The following is a 17580-nucleotide window of genomic DNA, read 5'->3' as shown; positions in this document are numbered from 1 at the left end:
TGATTGTAAATGTTCTATTCTAGAACATTTTGTACCAATTAAAACAGTTTGAGATACATTATAAATACAATTCTGTACATTATAATACTGTAAATACTATGTTCAAATACATTTTCTATTTACAACTCCTTATTAGGGAGAGCAGCTTTGTTCTCTTCTTTAAAGTAAGGTCTTGGGTTTCTTTCATTTACTCGAAATTACAGCTTGAATATTCAACTATTTCTAGTCAGTTCCACAGTTCACCACTTCCATAAAAAATAAAAGGACAACTCTTCACCATACCTAAGTTTTGCACCATTTTCTCTAACCTGATGTCGTCCATCAGCCATTCATCCGATCCTCCATGTGAGAAATTGCATTATTGAGTACCTTTTTTTTTTTAACATGTAGTGTTACACATCAGTCAGTTAACATATAAAATGCAGTTAAAAAGGTATTCAATCAATCAGTCAGCAAGGCAGGATGGCGTTTTGAACACCTCTGGGCTTTGTGATATACATACAGGCTTCAGGTCCGTAAAGTTAGTTTTAGAACTCGGTGAACTTGCTGGAGTTCGGCGAGCAGTCTGGGGGGTTTTATGTGCCTCTCTGTATGCAAACAGGGCAATAAGGCATCAGTATATCCAAAAGCCTATCTGCAAGGACACACGGTTCTTCAGTCAGAAACATCTCATCAGTCCAATATGGAAGACAGTCGGCGAACTCTCCAAGAATCCTTTCCAGTGCAAGCGTTCAAACAGCAAACAGTCTCATGCTGGATGGGGGTCGTTCTCCTCCACAGTGTTACAGTACGTCAACAGGATCATCTACAACTGCAAATGTATAACTTTTGCAGACTTGTCAGGGTATGTGGCATTACTCCTACAGATATGGCACTAAGCTTTACTTGGACACATTGATTTATAGCGAATAACCTCCATATACGTACATTAGAAAAATAACATATCACTCATAACAGCAGATATGGAACCGAAGTTCTTTGGTTAGCCCTGACATATCATATTGATGTAAATATCAATGTGTATTAACAGTAGTACATTCTTAATCTTCATATCCCAGATTACTCCATTATGAGCCTCAGAGGGGGTTGTCTTACAAAAATATTATATATAATGTTCAGAATCAAAGTAAGAAAATGTCTGTGGGTAATATTCCATAATGACTCCCAGTTAAAAGTCAAGTTTTCTATGAAAAATATCCCCATTTAGAAAACTCAGATATGTGCATAGTGATTTCGTTTCAGTGGACAGTAATTCAGGTATACCTTCTTTAAATGCACAGGTGAGATATGCTTTAGGAAACGCTCCTACAGGATAGCTCAGAGTGGTCGGAGGGGTGGAAGGAGGGGAGCCGCAAAGGATGTGAGGAGCATCCTTAAGGTCCCCGCTGCTGTTTCTAAGAAAACTGGTCCTTCTTTGGGTCCTATCTGATCAGAGTCTGGGGTTCTGTTTCCATGGAGGGCGGCCCTCTGGTGAGGCGAGACGGCTTCACGAACACGCCGTGGCCGGGCGGGCAGCGGAAGTACACTCGGCCCTGGACAGTTCCATTGTGCTTACCTAGAGGAGGGTCAAGCAGAAGAGATGTGAGGACTTGTGCATTATTTTTGCCCAGACATAGAGGAAAACACATGGGATTTAACACTCAGACTCCTGGAACGTGCATGAAGACTCTGATGTGGACTTTTTGACGCTATTATGCGGCCTTTTTGTGAGTCTGCAGACTTTCCTGTGGGACTTGCCCATAGTTCACAGTATAATTGGTGATGTATATATGAGGGCATTATCTGCAGAAATCCGCTGGAACGCTTATTTGGCATCTGGCTGCTCACTGCTGTGGTTTTTTATTGAACTTTTGTACAGTTATTTGTATTGTACTTCAAAAATCCACAAAGGATTTTCCTGACTTTGCTTTTCACCAAGACATACTAACACTAAAATATCACAAACAGGGAGTTATTAACTGAGCATCTGATCAAAATGCAAATAAAACAAGAGTCCAAATTCACCTTTATTTGGTAATGGTGGTGCATTTTTTCCACATGCTTTCAGTAATGTGTCCCATCCCACACAGTACGTTTGTGAAGGTTTCCTGTTTAAGCCTTCAGGTGGAGCTTGGGATTGAGCCAATATGTATATTAATGATGTAAAGCCTTTATAACTCAGCACTGCTTTACACTGTGGTTTATTGCCTGGTTGTTGTTGCTGCCTGTCAACCACGAACATTACTAATAAAATATTTTTATTAAACAGTGACACTTGACCAATTCTGAATTTTGGAGCCCTATACTCAGACTCCTTTATTTTTGTTTATTTAGGTGTGACTGATATTTTTAATAAACCTACTATACCATTAAAAATAGGATGATTTTCTGTTTTCTGAGCTCCTCACATGTGAACTTTTACATCACTAGCTGGCCACTGGAGGGCAGCAGAAACTGTGAACACAACATGAATACAGGCCCGATCCTAAACTCTGCACTCATGGACTCAAAGACTTTTGCATATTTATTTGGCTGATGATGCATTAATACGTGTCACATGTTTGAAAAGAACATTACGTTGATTTGTGCGTTTCATAAAGCAAAATTAAAATGTTATTAGAAACTATGAAAGAAAAAAAATGCACGTAAAACATGCAACAGTTTAAAAATGAACTTGTCAGAGCTCAGATCTCTGAATATAACACTATTTCTAAATGATCTTCTCATACATCACAGTAATATTAACACCGTATTATAACTCACCCACTGCCATGTCCATCTTCACACCGATCCAGATGCCCTTTGCAAACTCCACCCCTCCTACGTAGTGGACCGTTCCCCTCCTCTTCCCCACCCACACCTGCTCCCCAGGTGCCATCCAGTCGGGAAGCTGAGCCACCGGTGTGCTCTCGTCCCCGCTGGAGTCCCCGGAGGGCTCGGTGCTGCTGGGGTTTGGGCTGGGACAGGGACTCCCGTGAGGCAGGTCTCCCTGGGCCGGCTCCTGGATGGGAGGTTCTCCTCCAGCTCTTTGAGCCAGAGCAGAGGGTGGGGCCGTGGACGAAGGTGCGACCTGGGATGGTGAAGCTGGAGGCGGGACTGATGCAGAGGGAATTATTAGGGCAGGAGAGGGAGCTGGGGCAGAGGTCGGAGCTCTGACTGAAGTGCAAACGGCTGCCGTGTTCAGGCAGGTCACAGCTACACTAACAGGGTCCTCAGAATTAGGACATTTGCATATTGCATTTTCTGGATTAGACATCTTCAGAATAGCATCTGAAAAGAGCTGATTGTCAGTGTCACATGTTTCTGCGTTTTCTGGTTTCTTCTGCTGGTTTGTAGACAACTCCGACCCCTGCTGCTCCCATCCCTCTGTAAAATGTGCTAAATCCCCTTCTCCGATACTGTCATCCGCTCCTTTAAAGTCAGTAAACTCCTGGCTGGCACTGAGGACACAGTTGTGAGGCAGAGGGAACGACTGCTGCTTGTCTGTGCAATTAGGAATACTGACGGGTGGTGAGGCTGGATGGGCGAGCAGGTCCTGAACCCCAGCTGCTGGAGGAGGCGGCTGCTGCTGGGCGTCACCTCCTTCACTTTTGGTTTGGGCGCAGCCTTTTCCGGCGAGGCAGCCAGGAGGGTCTTGGGAATCTCTGGAGGTGCAGCTGAGGTGGTCGGAGCTCTCGCTGGCACTGAAAGGCATGTCGGACAGCGTGGCGTTGGAGGCACTGTGTGAAAAGTAGCCACTGGTGCAGCTGCTGGCCGTGGGGCTTCGGGACACCTCTCTTTCCGCGCTCCCGCCTCCACACCGGCTTCCCTTCATGTCAGACCGAAACCCCTCCTGGCTCTCCAGAGTGGCGTTGTAGATCTCAAAGTTTGCAAAGTCCTCCGGGATGTAAGGCTGGAAGCCACTTTGGTCCTGAGAGCCCCGGTTTGGATTCAGAGTCATGTCCACATCCGTCTCCTCGTCCTCAGAGTCCTGCTGATCAAAACAACAGCAGCAGGACAAAAGACACCAGACACAATGTCAGCTGGAGTCTGCGTGGAATCGAGGCAAGCACTAGTTTTAAAGAATATGGAGACAGTGAAAACGGTGTAAAATGTGATGATGAAACATGAACATGTATGAATTTTGTGGCATATTTTTCTTTGCTGGATTAACTTTGCTTTAAGGTGTTTGCTGCTTTACCGATGCACTCATATGTGTCCCTAACCCTCTGAACCCCAAGCAGTTTATCTGCTCCCGTTATATTTCCTGCACCTCTACGGAAACAACACAACCATTTTTGGAATTACGAAGAACTAAAAAAATGCATTAAATCAGAAAAAAGAAAAGAAAAAAAAAAACAAGTTAAATGTCTTTGATTATTCATTTTACAAAATTTTAATAAACCTGAAATCACCATGTGTAGCATTTTATGCACCCGTTGGTGTTACCAAACTGAAAAAAACACGTGGGCTCCACATGCTGTAGGTATTTTACTACTGTACTACATTTTTACAACCTCTACAAACTGTGTTTTTCACATTACTCTGCATTTTAACTGGACAAAGATTTTTCAACGTGCTGAATGTATCTTCCAACAATATGCTGACGAGCTGCTCCTCTGCACGCTGAGTCATGCTGCGTTTATCTTTCTGCCTCAACATTTTTGTTTTCTTGTCAGTCTCTCTAATTTGTTTCCATGTGTGTGCTCTGCACTACACTGCCTGCAGTTCACCTAATAAATCACTGAATTTTTGCCACCTGACCTTAAGTTACAACTGATGGCTTCTCAGTTGCAAAAGGAGTGTAGATTATATTTGACAGTTCTAACAAAATGGTTAATTTTTGGTGTTTTGTTTTTTTTTTTAGTGTGGAATGAAGTGATTTTAATGAAATGTCATGATTTTAAGTTGACAGTTGGTTAACTTTTCTGACTGACCTGAACGTCGCACGTGATTCTTTCAAGGACTGATGGAAATTTGAAAATTTGTCAAGTCTTTCAGATTCTGGGTCTGATAAATGGTGTCATTTTGGCAGTTCTTTCAAAGAGAACACTTGCTTCAAACCCATCGACAGATTTTGGGGTTTAGAGGGTTAAATGTAGTCAATGCACCATCACTTTAACAGTGAAACATCACAGTACAGCGCTGCACCTGTGTTTCAAACCCTGCTGGAGCCGCTGCCATGAAGTCTATGTGATGTACATTTAAACATAATGCTCCATTTGTTCCAAGCAGTTTAATGACATGCTGCAGTCTGTCAGCTCTGTACTCCTCATTGCACTGGCTGTATAAAAAGTTAAAATGCAGAGAAAGTTTGATCTGATTTGATTTCAGTACTACCAAACCAAGCACAAACACTACGATCAAAAAGCGGCACTGGATGGTGCAGTGCAGAGATATTGGATGTACTGGATTCTGTACCAAAATAAAGACCAAGGAAACGGCATAATCGTATTTTTTCCCTTTTCTCTAACTTCCCTGCTGTTTGCTCACATTTGGAACTTGTAAACAAATGACTAAGGGTTTGTCAGAAGGCGTGTGACTCATATCTGTACTGACACCAGCATGGAAACTGGCTGAAACCGGGGGTCGTGTGAAATCCTTAAAGCAAAGCGTCCACTTGTGTGATACTTACAGCAGGGTGACTCGGCGGTAATCGGCTCAGTGTGTGTGCAGCACGTGTAAAACTCGCACAGTACCCGTCAGCGCGGTGCTGCGTGCTGGTGTGTGTCGCACTTACGGCGGTGTGTGGCAGTGTGTGGCTGAGCTGTCTGCTGGTGGGGGTGGAGGTGGGGGTGGAGGTGGAGGTGGAGGTGGAAGGCTTGCAGTGGCCCTCGCTGCCTGCCCTGGGTCGGCGCCAGGAGCAGGGAGAGGGGAGCAGTGCAGGGCTGTCCACACATGAGCGCATGCTCTGCGGATGGGTCAGAACAAACAGCACACACTTCACACTCACACACAGCATGCATGGAGCTGGGCAGGCCAGTAACAGTTAGTGCCATGCAGTTGGATATTTCACAAAAACAGTGCTTGAAGTGTCCTAAACAGGAGGAGCAGTACTTTCTATTGCAATGAGACTTCTTGTGAGTGGCTGGTTTGTATGTTTTTGTCTGCAGCAAACATTTAAGCTCTTAATATTGGGTCAGTCTTCATCAACTGAAAGCTTCATTAATGTGTTAACCGGTGCCAAAAACTAAGTTTATTTGGCTGAATTTCATATTTTCTGTTCTGTTCTCATTTTAGGTATATGGATAGAAACAAATACATTTCATATGTTGTTGATTTTCAACATGAAGACAGCATGGCCGCAACTTATAGCAAACGCACAAATAATGACAATATTTAGACTCCTATCTACACCAGTTTTTTGTGGTTCTACGCTCGTGTCACCATTTGGTCAAAAAACTGGATACTTTTCTTGCCATATTTGCAACACATCAAATTCTACGGATGCTAGAGGCCTAAAAGCTTGTTGAAATGTCAACTAAAGACTGTATTTTTCGTAGGAAATGTGGATACGTCCATATATACATATATTTACAAGAACTTTCAGGGGAGGCCAATACCACCTAAAAAAAACACTTAAAAATGTACTTTTCAAAAATAATTTTCAAGGGTATATAATCAAATTTGGTCCCTGCTGGATTCGTTTATTTAATTATTTGGATCTTCTGGAAACAATTTGTCTCTGTCCTCGCCCAATTTCATGGATGTAGGAATCATATTTTTGGAGATATTAAACCCTCGAAATGGCTTCCAAGGTCAGACGATTTATTTGAGGGTAAAAGAACAAAAAAATCTGAAAACATATGAAATTCTAAAAATTCAGCGATAGTATTTAAATACCTTAGGTCTAAACAATAACTGAGACGGTGGAGCAAAACGGAAATGAGCTAATTAGCTGCTAAGGGAAATTAGAAAGCTACAGCTTTTTCTGCACCACTGCATTTATGAACACAGCTTTTTTTTTAAATTTTATTTTGCTCTAGTCATGCTGCGTACAGAAACACTTTGCTGCTAGGTCGAGGCTTCAATCTCCCAACCGCAGTTTTCCTGATATAACCTGAGTACCTGCACCTCCATTAGTCCACTTCAAGAAATGCAACAGATATGCAAGGTTAGTTTAAATGGTCGGAACAGCCACGAGCTGCAAAATCCAAATATCACAAACAAAGTCAGACAAGAGACTTGGACGGCACGGCTCTGTCAAGTTAAGTGGTTTGGCTATCCTCGGCTGAAGTCATGCTCCTGTGAGTCATGCGCTTTCCGCTCAAACACGGTGACACAAACAAATAAAGTGGGTGATGTCATCAGGCAACCTCAGGGCAAATTAGTGATGTTTGTCAGTGTCAACACATTCATCATGTTCTGGAAATGTCATTTGATATGGCAAATGGTAAAAATCTGACAGTGGATTGACAGAACAGAGGCATGTGGGACTGAAAATGGCAAAAACAAAGACACAAATATTCATCCGGCTTGATGGACAGAGGAGTTCACCACTCACCTCTTGTCCCAGTAGCGGCCGGGCCTCCAGGACTCTCTTGGCCTTGTTCTCCTCTTTGACAGGAAGCAGAGATTTGAGGAATTTCGGTGGCTGAGGTGAGAGGACTTTGAAGGGGCTGGAGCCGAAAAACGTAGGACTCTCCGGAACCAGGCCTGCTTGGGAACATTTAGTGACAACCCGGTCTTAATATAACAACACTTCTGTCACCACGGAGAGTATGATGGAGCTGCTTTACAGTTTACCTGAGTTCTCCTTGGTTTTGACGGGTGTGGAACAGAGAGATCCATCCTGGGGATTACAGCTGGTGTTGTCCACAGGATCACAGTGGTCCTACACAGCAATATACAGCTTTTTAGTCCGTTTCAAAGCATTTAAATAAAACTTGCTACAAAGAGGCTTTCTCAAACTATCTACAGGACACTTGAGAACAACTAAGACTCCCTAAAAAATCATGTATTTTGACGACATAATCAGAGCTTTTCTTACTTATTGGCCAGCTGAAAAACGCAACAGGATTTTCTTTTAGTTAAAAATGTGTTGAACGTGCATTCTCTGTGTAATTCAAACAACTAATCCCATATTGTGGAGCAGATGTTCAACAGAATGTGTCTTTTACTGGTTTATACCTGCAGCAAATGTAGCACATTTTGTTGCAGCAAACCAACGCGGTGAGCTTTCATTTCAGGGACGTGTGCGTGACACTTTCAGCAGGTCGAGCAGTTATCGCCTCAGGGTGTGTCAGCGAGAGTATGTGTGTGTAAAAGAATTCATGGGTTCTGCACACACTGATACCAACGTCTGCAACAAATGCCAACATGGTTTCCTGCTCACTACACAAAAGGTACGCGTCAGTCTGACGGTCACATTGATTGTAACAGAAAAACACTCGTGTGGAGGTTTCAGAAAGGCTTTTTACAGGATATCGCAGGTGGTTACAGATTGGGTTAGCGCTGTGTTAAGGATTATTCCTGATGCGTGTTGAGCGCTACAGAACAGCCTGAAGCCGGGGTTTGTTGCCTTCAAGTCTTGAGCACAGTGGGCAGATGTAAGCACAGGATATCTGGAGAATCTTCAAGTCCCCACTGTGTTTGAGCAACATCATTTAAAAGCACGTACAAATCAAAGCACCTCCCAAATCTAGCAGCAACTACTTCAAATAAAACTCTTTTAATGATGAATTATAAAAAATGTGACAGAGAGTAATCTCCTCGGAGAGCCTGTGCTCCTACCTTGTTTTGATTTATTTTTTCTGGTACCTGCATAGTTTACTTGCTTGATATAAGTTAGGGATTGTTATGTCTTCAGTTTCTGGGAGAGACTTTTTCACTGAGTTTGTAAAATATGAGTAACTTATTATACTATTATTATACTTCTACAGTTTGTAGTAAGTGACTAAGCAAACACCAGTGGGAACCGGGAAATAAATGCCATCAGGGGGACCAAACCTCAAATTGGCAGCCTGTTTGATACAACGTGGAGTTTTTTCTGTATACAGGTAGTTGAATTTAAAAAAATTAAGAGATTTTTTGATAGATTTCTGCGGAAAAATCATGCACAACTTGTGTAAAAACATAAATAGCAGGGTGGTCTATTTTTGCAGCGTGGATCTCGGTGGTGCCTCATTTGCACTCTGCTCTCTGCAAGTGTGGCCAGTTTCACACATTATAATGTTCCTGCAGTCTGCATACGTTACATGTTCAGTGTCACCATGGCGTTACATTACAGTTACAGAATAATCCGATGGCTAACGTACCTTACAGTCTTCATCCTCGCAACCGGTCAGGTCTATTTTACTACATGAAGACTGGAGAAGGAGAAACAAAATGTTGTCAGTTTTTAAACTATTACTTTGTGGTTTAACTAATGTTTTTTTATACATTCACAGTGAGTGGTGTGTTAATTACATGCTGTACATTTGGTGTGCTGATACTCCTTCTTAAGTGTCTCCCTTTAGCAGCCAGAGCTTCCTTAACTGTCACAGCCTGCAGAGAATGAAAAAAGGCACATCTATCTTTATATGTCAGTGCATAACATACACACTAAATCATCGCTATGCAAACATCATCATTCAGTAAAGGTGTTGATTGGAGTTTCATACCTGCCGTAGCCTCTCCAGACTGAGAATGTTCTCCACCTCCAGAACTCCCCTCGTGTATTTCTCTATGTAGGTTTCTCCATCCTGAGTCTCCTCGCTGTCTCCACGAGCAGCCATGAGGGCCAAGGTTTCCCTCTCCTCTGGCTCCTCTGAGGCCTGCAAAGAGGAAAAAGAGAACTTAAAATGAGCTAATAAACTCCAAACTCATTGTTATTATTATTAATAACACAGAGCACGAGTTGTACCTTTGGTATGTTGGAAACGATCTCATAAGTGACACCGCAGGAGTAAAGCGTGTTCTTCAGGGACATTCGCCTCTTGAGACTCTGAGTGAAGCTCTGTATGAAACAAATCCCGGCTAATGAGTACCGCACAATCCACTGCTGCAAAACTCACTTTTGGCGTCTGAATCTGCTAGCATTGACCTGTTTGTTGTAGATGTTGACGGCGATCCTCTTGCGGAGCACCAGCTCCATGGACGCAGGGTGGCTGAGCTGCACCGTGGCTTTAATAATCAGGTAGATGCGTTCGTTAGGCGACGTGACCCGGTTGAGGTGCACGGAATCGTGGATGGACGAATCCCAGGAGCACACTGCCGACACCTGAGGAATTAAAAGAGCTGGGTTTTTATTCACGTAGCTCCTGCACAGAGAGAGAATCTGTACTAGTGGGCTTTAAGACGTGGATGTAGGTGGGCTGTAGCTTTGGGTTTGGCTAATTACCGTTTCATGACAGTTTAGCTCAGTAAAGGGGGGAAGGAGTTACTGTATGGTTTGTGCTGCTGCTCGCCATCAAAGGAGACATTAAGAGGACTTGTCTTTAAAATGCTTGCTCTCGTGCAATTATGTGCAATTATTCAATTATGCACATAACTGTAGGGAAAAAGAAGCTGCCCTGAAATGCTCTTGTGTCTGTGAGAGAGATAATGTGATAAAAAAGAATATAAAATTAACGTAATTCAGCGTGGAGCCACTGTGAAACCGCCAACACAAAAACATGTGTATAACTTCAAAATCCCACAATTAGTAGACGAAGACACAGTGGAAAAGTATTTATCCTGAGTTTACATTTAGTCTCAGAGAGGATGAGGTTTTACGGCAAACCACAAAGAAGACATCTTTGGAAATACAGCGACTAAGACCACAGTGTCTTAAAGCGTTGCCCACCCAAGTTACCCACAACAACATGGGTCTTTCTTAATAAAGCCCTTTTTAAGATGTGCGCTCCTTTCTGTTAATCTGACGCCATCTGAACATGTCAGCTTCATGTCTGAATGAGTACGTTGCTCACTTTTCCATTAAACGGCAACCTCGGTAAGTTGGATATCTCAGTTTAAACACAATAAAAGTCTAAAATGCATGCAGCCACATCATGAACACACATGCACAAGCTATGTAGTGTAGCTTTTCCCGCATTTCAGCCCTGATAGTTGTCCAAAAATAGTCAGTTTTCTGCCAAAAAAGCCAAAACAAAAACACCTTTCTTGCTCTACTGCATTAACAGATGCACAAGCGACACACTTTGAGTTGTGTGAAGCAGTTTGGGGAATAACTTTTCTACATTTCAGCACCAATGTTGGTCCAGAGGTGTTGATTTTGGAAAGACACACTTTTGCTGCCAAAATCCCAAAGCAATTTTCTTATTCGCTCGTTTCTACAATTTCACATCTATTACACACTTAAATGTACAAAAACTTTACTGCCACAAACAGCAATATTGAATGTAATACAGTCCTTGACAAACAGGAGCTGATGTTTAGTTTGTTGCGTCCAGCTGTTTATAGGAGTCTTTCCTCTAAGCTTAGAAACTATCCGTAGCAGCAGACAGAAGCAGGATCCACATGAGCATCTCCAAAATGAGCTTTAAATGACTTTAATAATTACTCATACTTATAATTTATTACTGACATGGAGACAGGATGGAGAGTCACAGTTTATGAGCTGCTGTTAAATCACATATTACATATCTTCAGGTTGAGTTCTGATCTCTATCACAGCTGTTGGAATATTTTTACTTTACTGTTGGTGCAGCAGTAGTTAGATTATCATCACACATCCAGTCCCACATGCTTGACAAATACAGTACAGCAGCTCAGTCTGAGTGAAACTGTGAGGAACACTGAAAGTGACTCTTGTCTGAATGACAGAATGTCGCGACTTTAACAGACCGAGGAAGCAGCAGCAGCGTCTAAAAAGTTCTTGTGCCATTCTTATAGAGGCAGAAATGCAGGAAATGTCTTTTTTTTTTCTGTGTGTTTACCACAAGGGGGCAGCACAGTCACAGTGGTCACCCACCTCCTCGTCGCTGTGCCTGATGATGGGCAGATAGAAGAACTGGCTGCCGTGCTCTTTGGGCAGGATGGAGTTAACGCCTGCAGCATGTGGGCCGGTCAGCTGCTCATTCACTGTCAGATTATCCGCTGGTGGCACAAAAGGCAGTTAGTATTTTTAAAGCCAGAGAGGAGCCACTAAAATAAAGTATGCGTCTGCCTCACCGTTTAAATCCAGGAAGAGCACAGGAATGTGAGCTTCCATCCCTGCAGGTGGAGTCCTGCGAGCAGTTCAGAACGAGGTTATTGGTGAGAAAAGCGGAAGGGACACGAATGAAGTGATTGTGATCTATTTGAGTAAGTGTTGATGGGTTTTTCTGTACCAGTCGGCAGGAGCTCCAGGGATGCCGCTGCCAGGTGCAGGTACCAGCACTGCATTTCTCTCCTCAGTCAGGCCGACCCACTGCTCCACCAGCCGGGCTTCACGCTCAACGTCCTCCTCTGACTTTTCTGGATGCATACAGAGAGGAAGACAGATATTAAATCCAAAACAGACAATACAAAACTTCCAACAAAAAAAAGAAAATACTAAACTGGTGAACCCACAAACACACCAGCAGGTTTAAACAGCATGTTTTTTTTTTCCAAATCGCCAAAATGACACCATTCATCACAGCAACAAACTGTTAAACGATAAGAATCATCGGATTATCAGCTTTCCCATGGCACTTGAACTGATCACGTGTGCGTCACGGTTTTATTGGGAAAAACAATTCTTAAACAAAATAAACTAAACAAATCTAACCTAAAAACTACAATGGCTTCTCAACATCACTTTATTCTACATGTCTCATTTAAAAAATAGCCAATAAATGAAGTGTTTACGGCAACGAGATTCTGTAAAAAAACAAAAAATTCTGTTCTCATCTGCTCAGCTGAAAAGCCATTGGTGACTCAGCTGTGACTAACAGTCAAAAATTCAGGGACTTTTTGGCTGAACTGAACAGACAAGTATGGAAACAAATTAAAAATGTAAGAATTAAAATATAAATTGCATGCAGAGCCGTTATTTTTCTCCAGTACTGGTAACACCTGCGGGCACTTGGAAACGAGATGTACATGCCAAGGACTGGATTTAATTAGTTTTTGTAAAATGAATTACCAAAAAAAATTTAACGGTAGATTGTTCCTTTTTTGATTTATAGCATTGTAACTTTGCTATACTGCATATAGGAAACGTTGGAGTTCTCTCCTAGCCATGGTTGTGTTGCTTACATAAAGTTGCAGGACTTATATTGCAAAAATATGACAGGCACCAACAAAAACACACAGAAACTCATTGACGTTAAAAGAGTTAAAGTCTCTAAACTCACCATGTTTGTTGATGATTTTCTTGATTTGCTCATCGAGATACTCCCGACGTTTGATCAGGGCATCTGACCAGCGCTCTCTAACACAGTTAAGATCCTCTTCCTGGAAACAAGAGAGAGATACGACAATCAGTGCCAGTTGGCTCAGAGAGACAGAGGATCAACTGCAGGGCGCCGTGAAGTGTTACCAGTGGATGGTGAGTTTACACAGGGCTGATCTGTCTGACGGATTACTGTAACTGCTCCTTAAAACTTAAGACTTTTGGAGAAGTTGCTCCCAAAGCTTGATGGTTTGTAATTCTGACTGACAAACCTACTCTGATGAAACTTTTAGAACACACACACACACACACACATGCACGAAATTTCCCTTTAACCCCTTTGCAACTCACAAACTTCACACTTTCATTCACTTGCATGCACTTCCACTAAAAACGTCCTACCTGAAAGCAGATTTCCTCTCTGCAGCATCCACAACAGCCAGCCATATTATGCTTCTCACACTCTCACCACGCAACACAACTGTAAATCATGCAGCCATGCGATGCTCATGTGATGAAGTGAAGCTTATTACTTGTGCAGCTCTTCAGCAGTGACAAGCAAACAGTAGCATTAGTGTGTGAAACCTGAGGGGAAAGGCAAGAGAGAGCAGGACCCTGGCAGGCATGCCGCCGGCTGGGAGCTCAGCCATGGGTGGAACTGCACTCTGGCTGGTGCGATTCGTAATTACAGCATCAGAAATCATCCACATGTGCAAGTTTGCTGTTTTAATAAAGCACGTCTTTAGTCGGTAGAGGCGCAGCCCTGTGCCTCCTGCCTCACATGCCCTCAGCGAGAAAAAAAAACAAAAAAAAGGCCTAGTCACAAACACATGATCAGTCGGTTTCCTTCATGCTGCAGTGTGAACTACAGGGGGAGCAGCAGCAGGAGGAGACCGGGAGAGTACCTGATAACTATCCATATCGTCTTCCGCCTCTCTCTGGCAGGAGAGAAGACACTCAGTCAAACGTGGGCTTTGACATGACAGCTCAGAGGAAACTGTTCACTGCTAGTGTAACTTTCTGGGAATCTCAGTGATGTGAAAGAACAGTTTATATCTGTGTTTACATGCTTTTGAGTGAAACGTGTTCAAGATGAAAAACAGGCCACATGTTTTTTTTGGATCAAAAACAACCAAAATTTCAACTTTTTTTTAACTTAACCAAACCTTAAAATTATATTTGATTAAAATTATTTTTTCCTACATGCTGCATTTAAAAAATTGCGAAAAAACAAACCCTTCATGCTAGCCAAATTCTCTCAAAAACAAAAAATTCTAAACTCCTCAGCTCAACTGGAAAGCCCTGACTGATGGCACTGTGGCCAACAGTTTGGCGACAAAAATTCAGGGAGTTTTCAGCTGAACTGCAGGTTGTGTTTAAACTGAATAGACAGGACGAAAGTATGGAAACAAATTAAAAATGTAAGATTGTAAAATATCTGTAGTATTTAGCGCTGACATTCCTTTTTCCAGCATTGATAACACTTGTGGGCATCTGGTAAAAAGCTGATACCAGATTTTTAAATGTTTCTGTAAAGGAAATTTAGTTTTCATTTAAAAATAAAAAAGATTTATGATAATATAACTTTCCTATACAGCAAAGGACATGTTTGAGGTCTCTCTACTTCTAGTCATAGCTGTGTTGTTTCCATAGAGGTGCAGGAATTTATATTACAGTGAGTAAAAATGTAACAGGAGGAAAAAAACACATCTAGAAACCGCTTGAGGTTCAGAGGGTTAATTGAAATTCGGAATTGCTCCTTTCTGCATCCTCCACCAGGACAAAACAGTGCATATGACTTTATTACACAACCTCCTTCAGACTGACTGCCAGCTACTCAGATGGACCGGTTATGGCATGTAACCCGAGAAAGACTAAACATACTTTGGCTGAATCAGCACAATACTGTGTATCTCTGGCATGAGACGAGCGCACGGTGTCCAAAACATATTTCCGCTCTGACACATAATCACATACATGCAAATCATCATCCTATTGGAGGTCAACCTGATATATTCACAGTCCGAGCGGCATGCATGTATGTGTAACTGAGCACTTGGCAGACCTGGTAGCTGTCCAGTGGTCTCTGCAGTTTGGTGCAGCGAGCCGACACGCAGCCGATAGAGATGGACAGCGCAGCCTCCACCAGCAGAGGCAGCGTGCCCGAGTTCTGGACCGGCTTCACACACACCTGCAGCCTCCTGGAGTGACCCTGCTCCAGCAAATCAGAATCCATAATTGCCTCGTTAGTTGAATGTGGTTTGATGCAGGGCTAAAAGGAAACTTGCTCAATTTTTCTCAGACCTGTCGGAGCTGGAACACTCCCCCCGTGCTGATGTCTTTCCCAGGATGCAGCTCCACGGACGAGTACTCCCCCTGCTCGTTGAGCTCCTGGATGGAGACCCACAGCTCGATCCTGCGAGACACCTCACTCCACCTGGAACATTCGACAACCAGGATTAGTGAGGCGTGAAATGTCGGCGAGCGTCGGTGAAGTCGCGGTGCAACATGTGATAAATCGGACCTGTCTCGGAGCGTCTGGGTCTTTGCCTCCAGTGCATCTAACTCCCAGAGGGAACGGCCGTTTCCTGCACAGCGGTGACCCCACACTTCTATGGCCAACGCTCCATCTGATATGAACTCTAAAAACTCATCTGTTACATGCACAACGTAGTCCTGCACAAAGACAGGAGGTAGTGCTGAGTTATGGACAAAAGTGAGGCGGTAATAATCTCAATCTGAAACATCACACAGCTCTGTTTCTTTACCTTGCAGTGATCAAACTGGACAGTGAACTGAGCATCGGGGCTTCGAGGGGAGGGTCTGTCTGGGCTGACCATGGGAGGAGCCACAGTGGGCTCGCCATGCTCCCAGAAAGTGTACTGACAGAAGACAAAGTTGGACAAATTGAGCGGCAGCCCCGTGGCCTCCCTGATCCGCACCTGCAGCAACAAGCCAAGCAGACAAGAGGAGGTTTAGGTGCATTTGCTCATCCCGAAACTAAAGTAAGTTGAATTTTGTTGGTAAAAAAATCCACTGGTACCCTGCAGGTGAGCCTCTTGGCCATGTGGACGATCTCTCCGTTGGTGTCCATAACCTCGTAGCAACTGCTCTCGCTGGAGTTTTCGGACGAGTCATCTCCTCCGCAGAGACGTTCTGGTACAGCGCCGCTGACTCGCATCAGCTCGACGTGCAACCTGCCTGCTACCTGCACACACAAGCATAAATAATAAGAATAAAGCCCCTTTCAGACATGGAATATGTAACAGTGATGATATTATGTCATTTAGATAAAGGTGATAAAGGTCACATTAATGTTCCTCACATTTCAATTCAGACACCACAGTTCTAGAGAAAGTCATGGTACCATATCAGTTATACACGCAAAATAGGACACAACAACCATCTATCCATCCATCTATCCATCCATCCATCCATCCATCATCTAAACATCACCATCATCTGAAGGCAGGAGACACCCTTGACAGGTCACCAGTCTATCACAGGGCTACACTTAGAGACAGACAACCAAGCACACTCACATTCACACCTACGGACAATTTAGAATCACCAATTAACCTCAGCATGTTTTTGGACTGGTGGGAGGAAGTCGGAGAACCCGGAGAGAACCCACGCTACACGGGGAGAACATGCAAACTCCACGCAGAAAGATCCCGGGCGTCCTCACCGGGATGTGAACCTGCGACCTTCTAGCTGCAAGGCAACGATGCTAACCACCAAGTCACCTTGAAGCCCCACATAACAACCAGTGATGTTCAAGTAAGGATTAAACAACGAGGAGTCGTGCATTATACGGTTTGAATGCATGCAGCGGAGTCTAAAACACTCCACTAAGTGCATTCAAACCGTATAATGCACAGCTCCGAGTTGTTTAATCCACTTATACCGTGGTCCCACACAGCGAGCCAACACACAAGATATTTATTAGATTAATAGAACTTGCTAAAAATGCTGAAGTTTTTGGGACTATTTTATGCAAGTCTCAGAGCGCCGTTGAAAGCAAGTCACCAGAGCGGTGTGATACAATAGTGATTTAACTCGGCGAACTACGTGTGCGTATACACGAAAATAATGCATGCCAGTTAGCCATAGAATTCTCGCTGACCATGGTATAATACCATAGACTGTATAAAAGATGGACGTAGCAACCGGCCCTGAAAAATGAAGCCAACCCGGAAGTGTCAAAAACCTACGTCCGCCAGCTGCTGGCCCCAAAAAGCCCTGGCTCCCATAGAAATGAATTGGAAAAGAAGTGATCACAGATCACGAGATACTGCATTCCTACAGCTCAGGATTTTTTTCTTCTTAGTTTTCATGGTCAA

The 17580-nt window shown here is 43.3% G+C and overlaps 1 protein-coding gene across 6 annotated transcripts in view; it reads right to left on the bottom strand.

Moving 5' to 3' along the window:
- Window positions 1–17580, bottom strand: part of kif13a (kinesin family member 13A) — a 55898-nt gene continuing 38318 nt past the window's right edge. For 2 of the 6 annotated variants that reach the window (XM_008285701.1, XM_008285702.1), the window contains exons 21-39: window positions 16281–16445; window positions 16006–16179; window positions 15762–15913; window positions 15542–15674; window positions 15303–15449; window positions 14143–14175; window positions 13200–13299; window positions 12210–12336; window positions 12052–12107; window positions 11852–11976; window positions 9983–10159; window positions 9803–9895; window positions 9561–9713; window positions 9367–9444; window positions 9216–9266; window positions 7705–7792; window positions 7463–7614; window positions 2743–3949; window positions 1–1555 (exon numbers count right to left, since the gene is read on the bottom strand). In XM_008285701.1, coding sequence (XP_008283923.1) covers window positions 1422–1555; window positions 2743–3949; window positions 7463–7614; window positions 7705–7792; window positions 9216–9266; window positions 9367–9444; window positions 9561–9713; window positions 9803–9895; window positions 9983–10159; window positions 11852–11976; window positions 12052–12107; window positions 12210–12336; window positions 13200–13299; window positions 14143–14175; window positions 15303–15449; window positions 15542–15674; window positions 15762–15913; window positions 16006–16179; window positions 16281–16445 — 3345 coding nt within the window. In that variant the 3' untranslated portion in view covers window positions 1–1421. Of the gene's footprint in view, window positions 1556–2742; window positions 3953–5698; window positions 5870–7462; window positions 7615–7704; window positions 7793–9215; window positions 9267–9366; window positions 9445–9560; window positions 9714–9802; window positions 9896–9982; window positions 10160–11851; window positions 11977–12051; window positions 12108–12209; window positions 12337–13199; window positions 13300–14142; window positions 14176–15302; window positions 15450–15541; window positions 15675–15761; window positions 15914–16005; window positions 16180–16280; window positions 16446–17580 lie in introns of all 6 variants that reach the window. The other 4 variants (XM_008285698.1, XM_008285697.1, XM_008285699.1 and 1 more) reach the window with 4 other exon arrangements.

The sequence above is a fragment of the Stegastes partitus genome, unplaced genomic scaffold (genome assembly GCF_000690725.1).
Source record: "Stegastes partitus isolate 25-593 unplaced genomic scaffold, Stegastes_partitus-1.0.2 Scaffold413, whole genome shotgun sequence".
NCBI classification, from domain to species: Eukaryota; Metazoa; Chordata; class Actinopteri; family Pomacentridae; genus Stegastes; species Stegastes partitus.
Note: the sequence above shows the minus strand (reverse complement) of the source record. Positions and strands in the feature narration are given on the sequence as shown.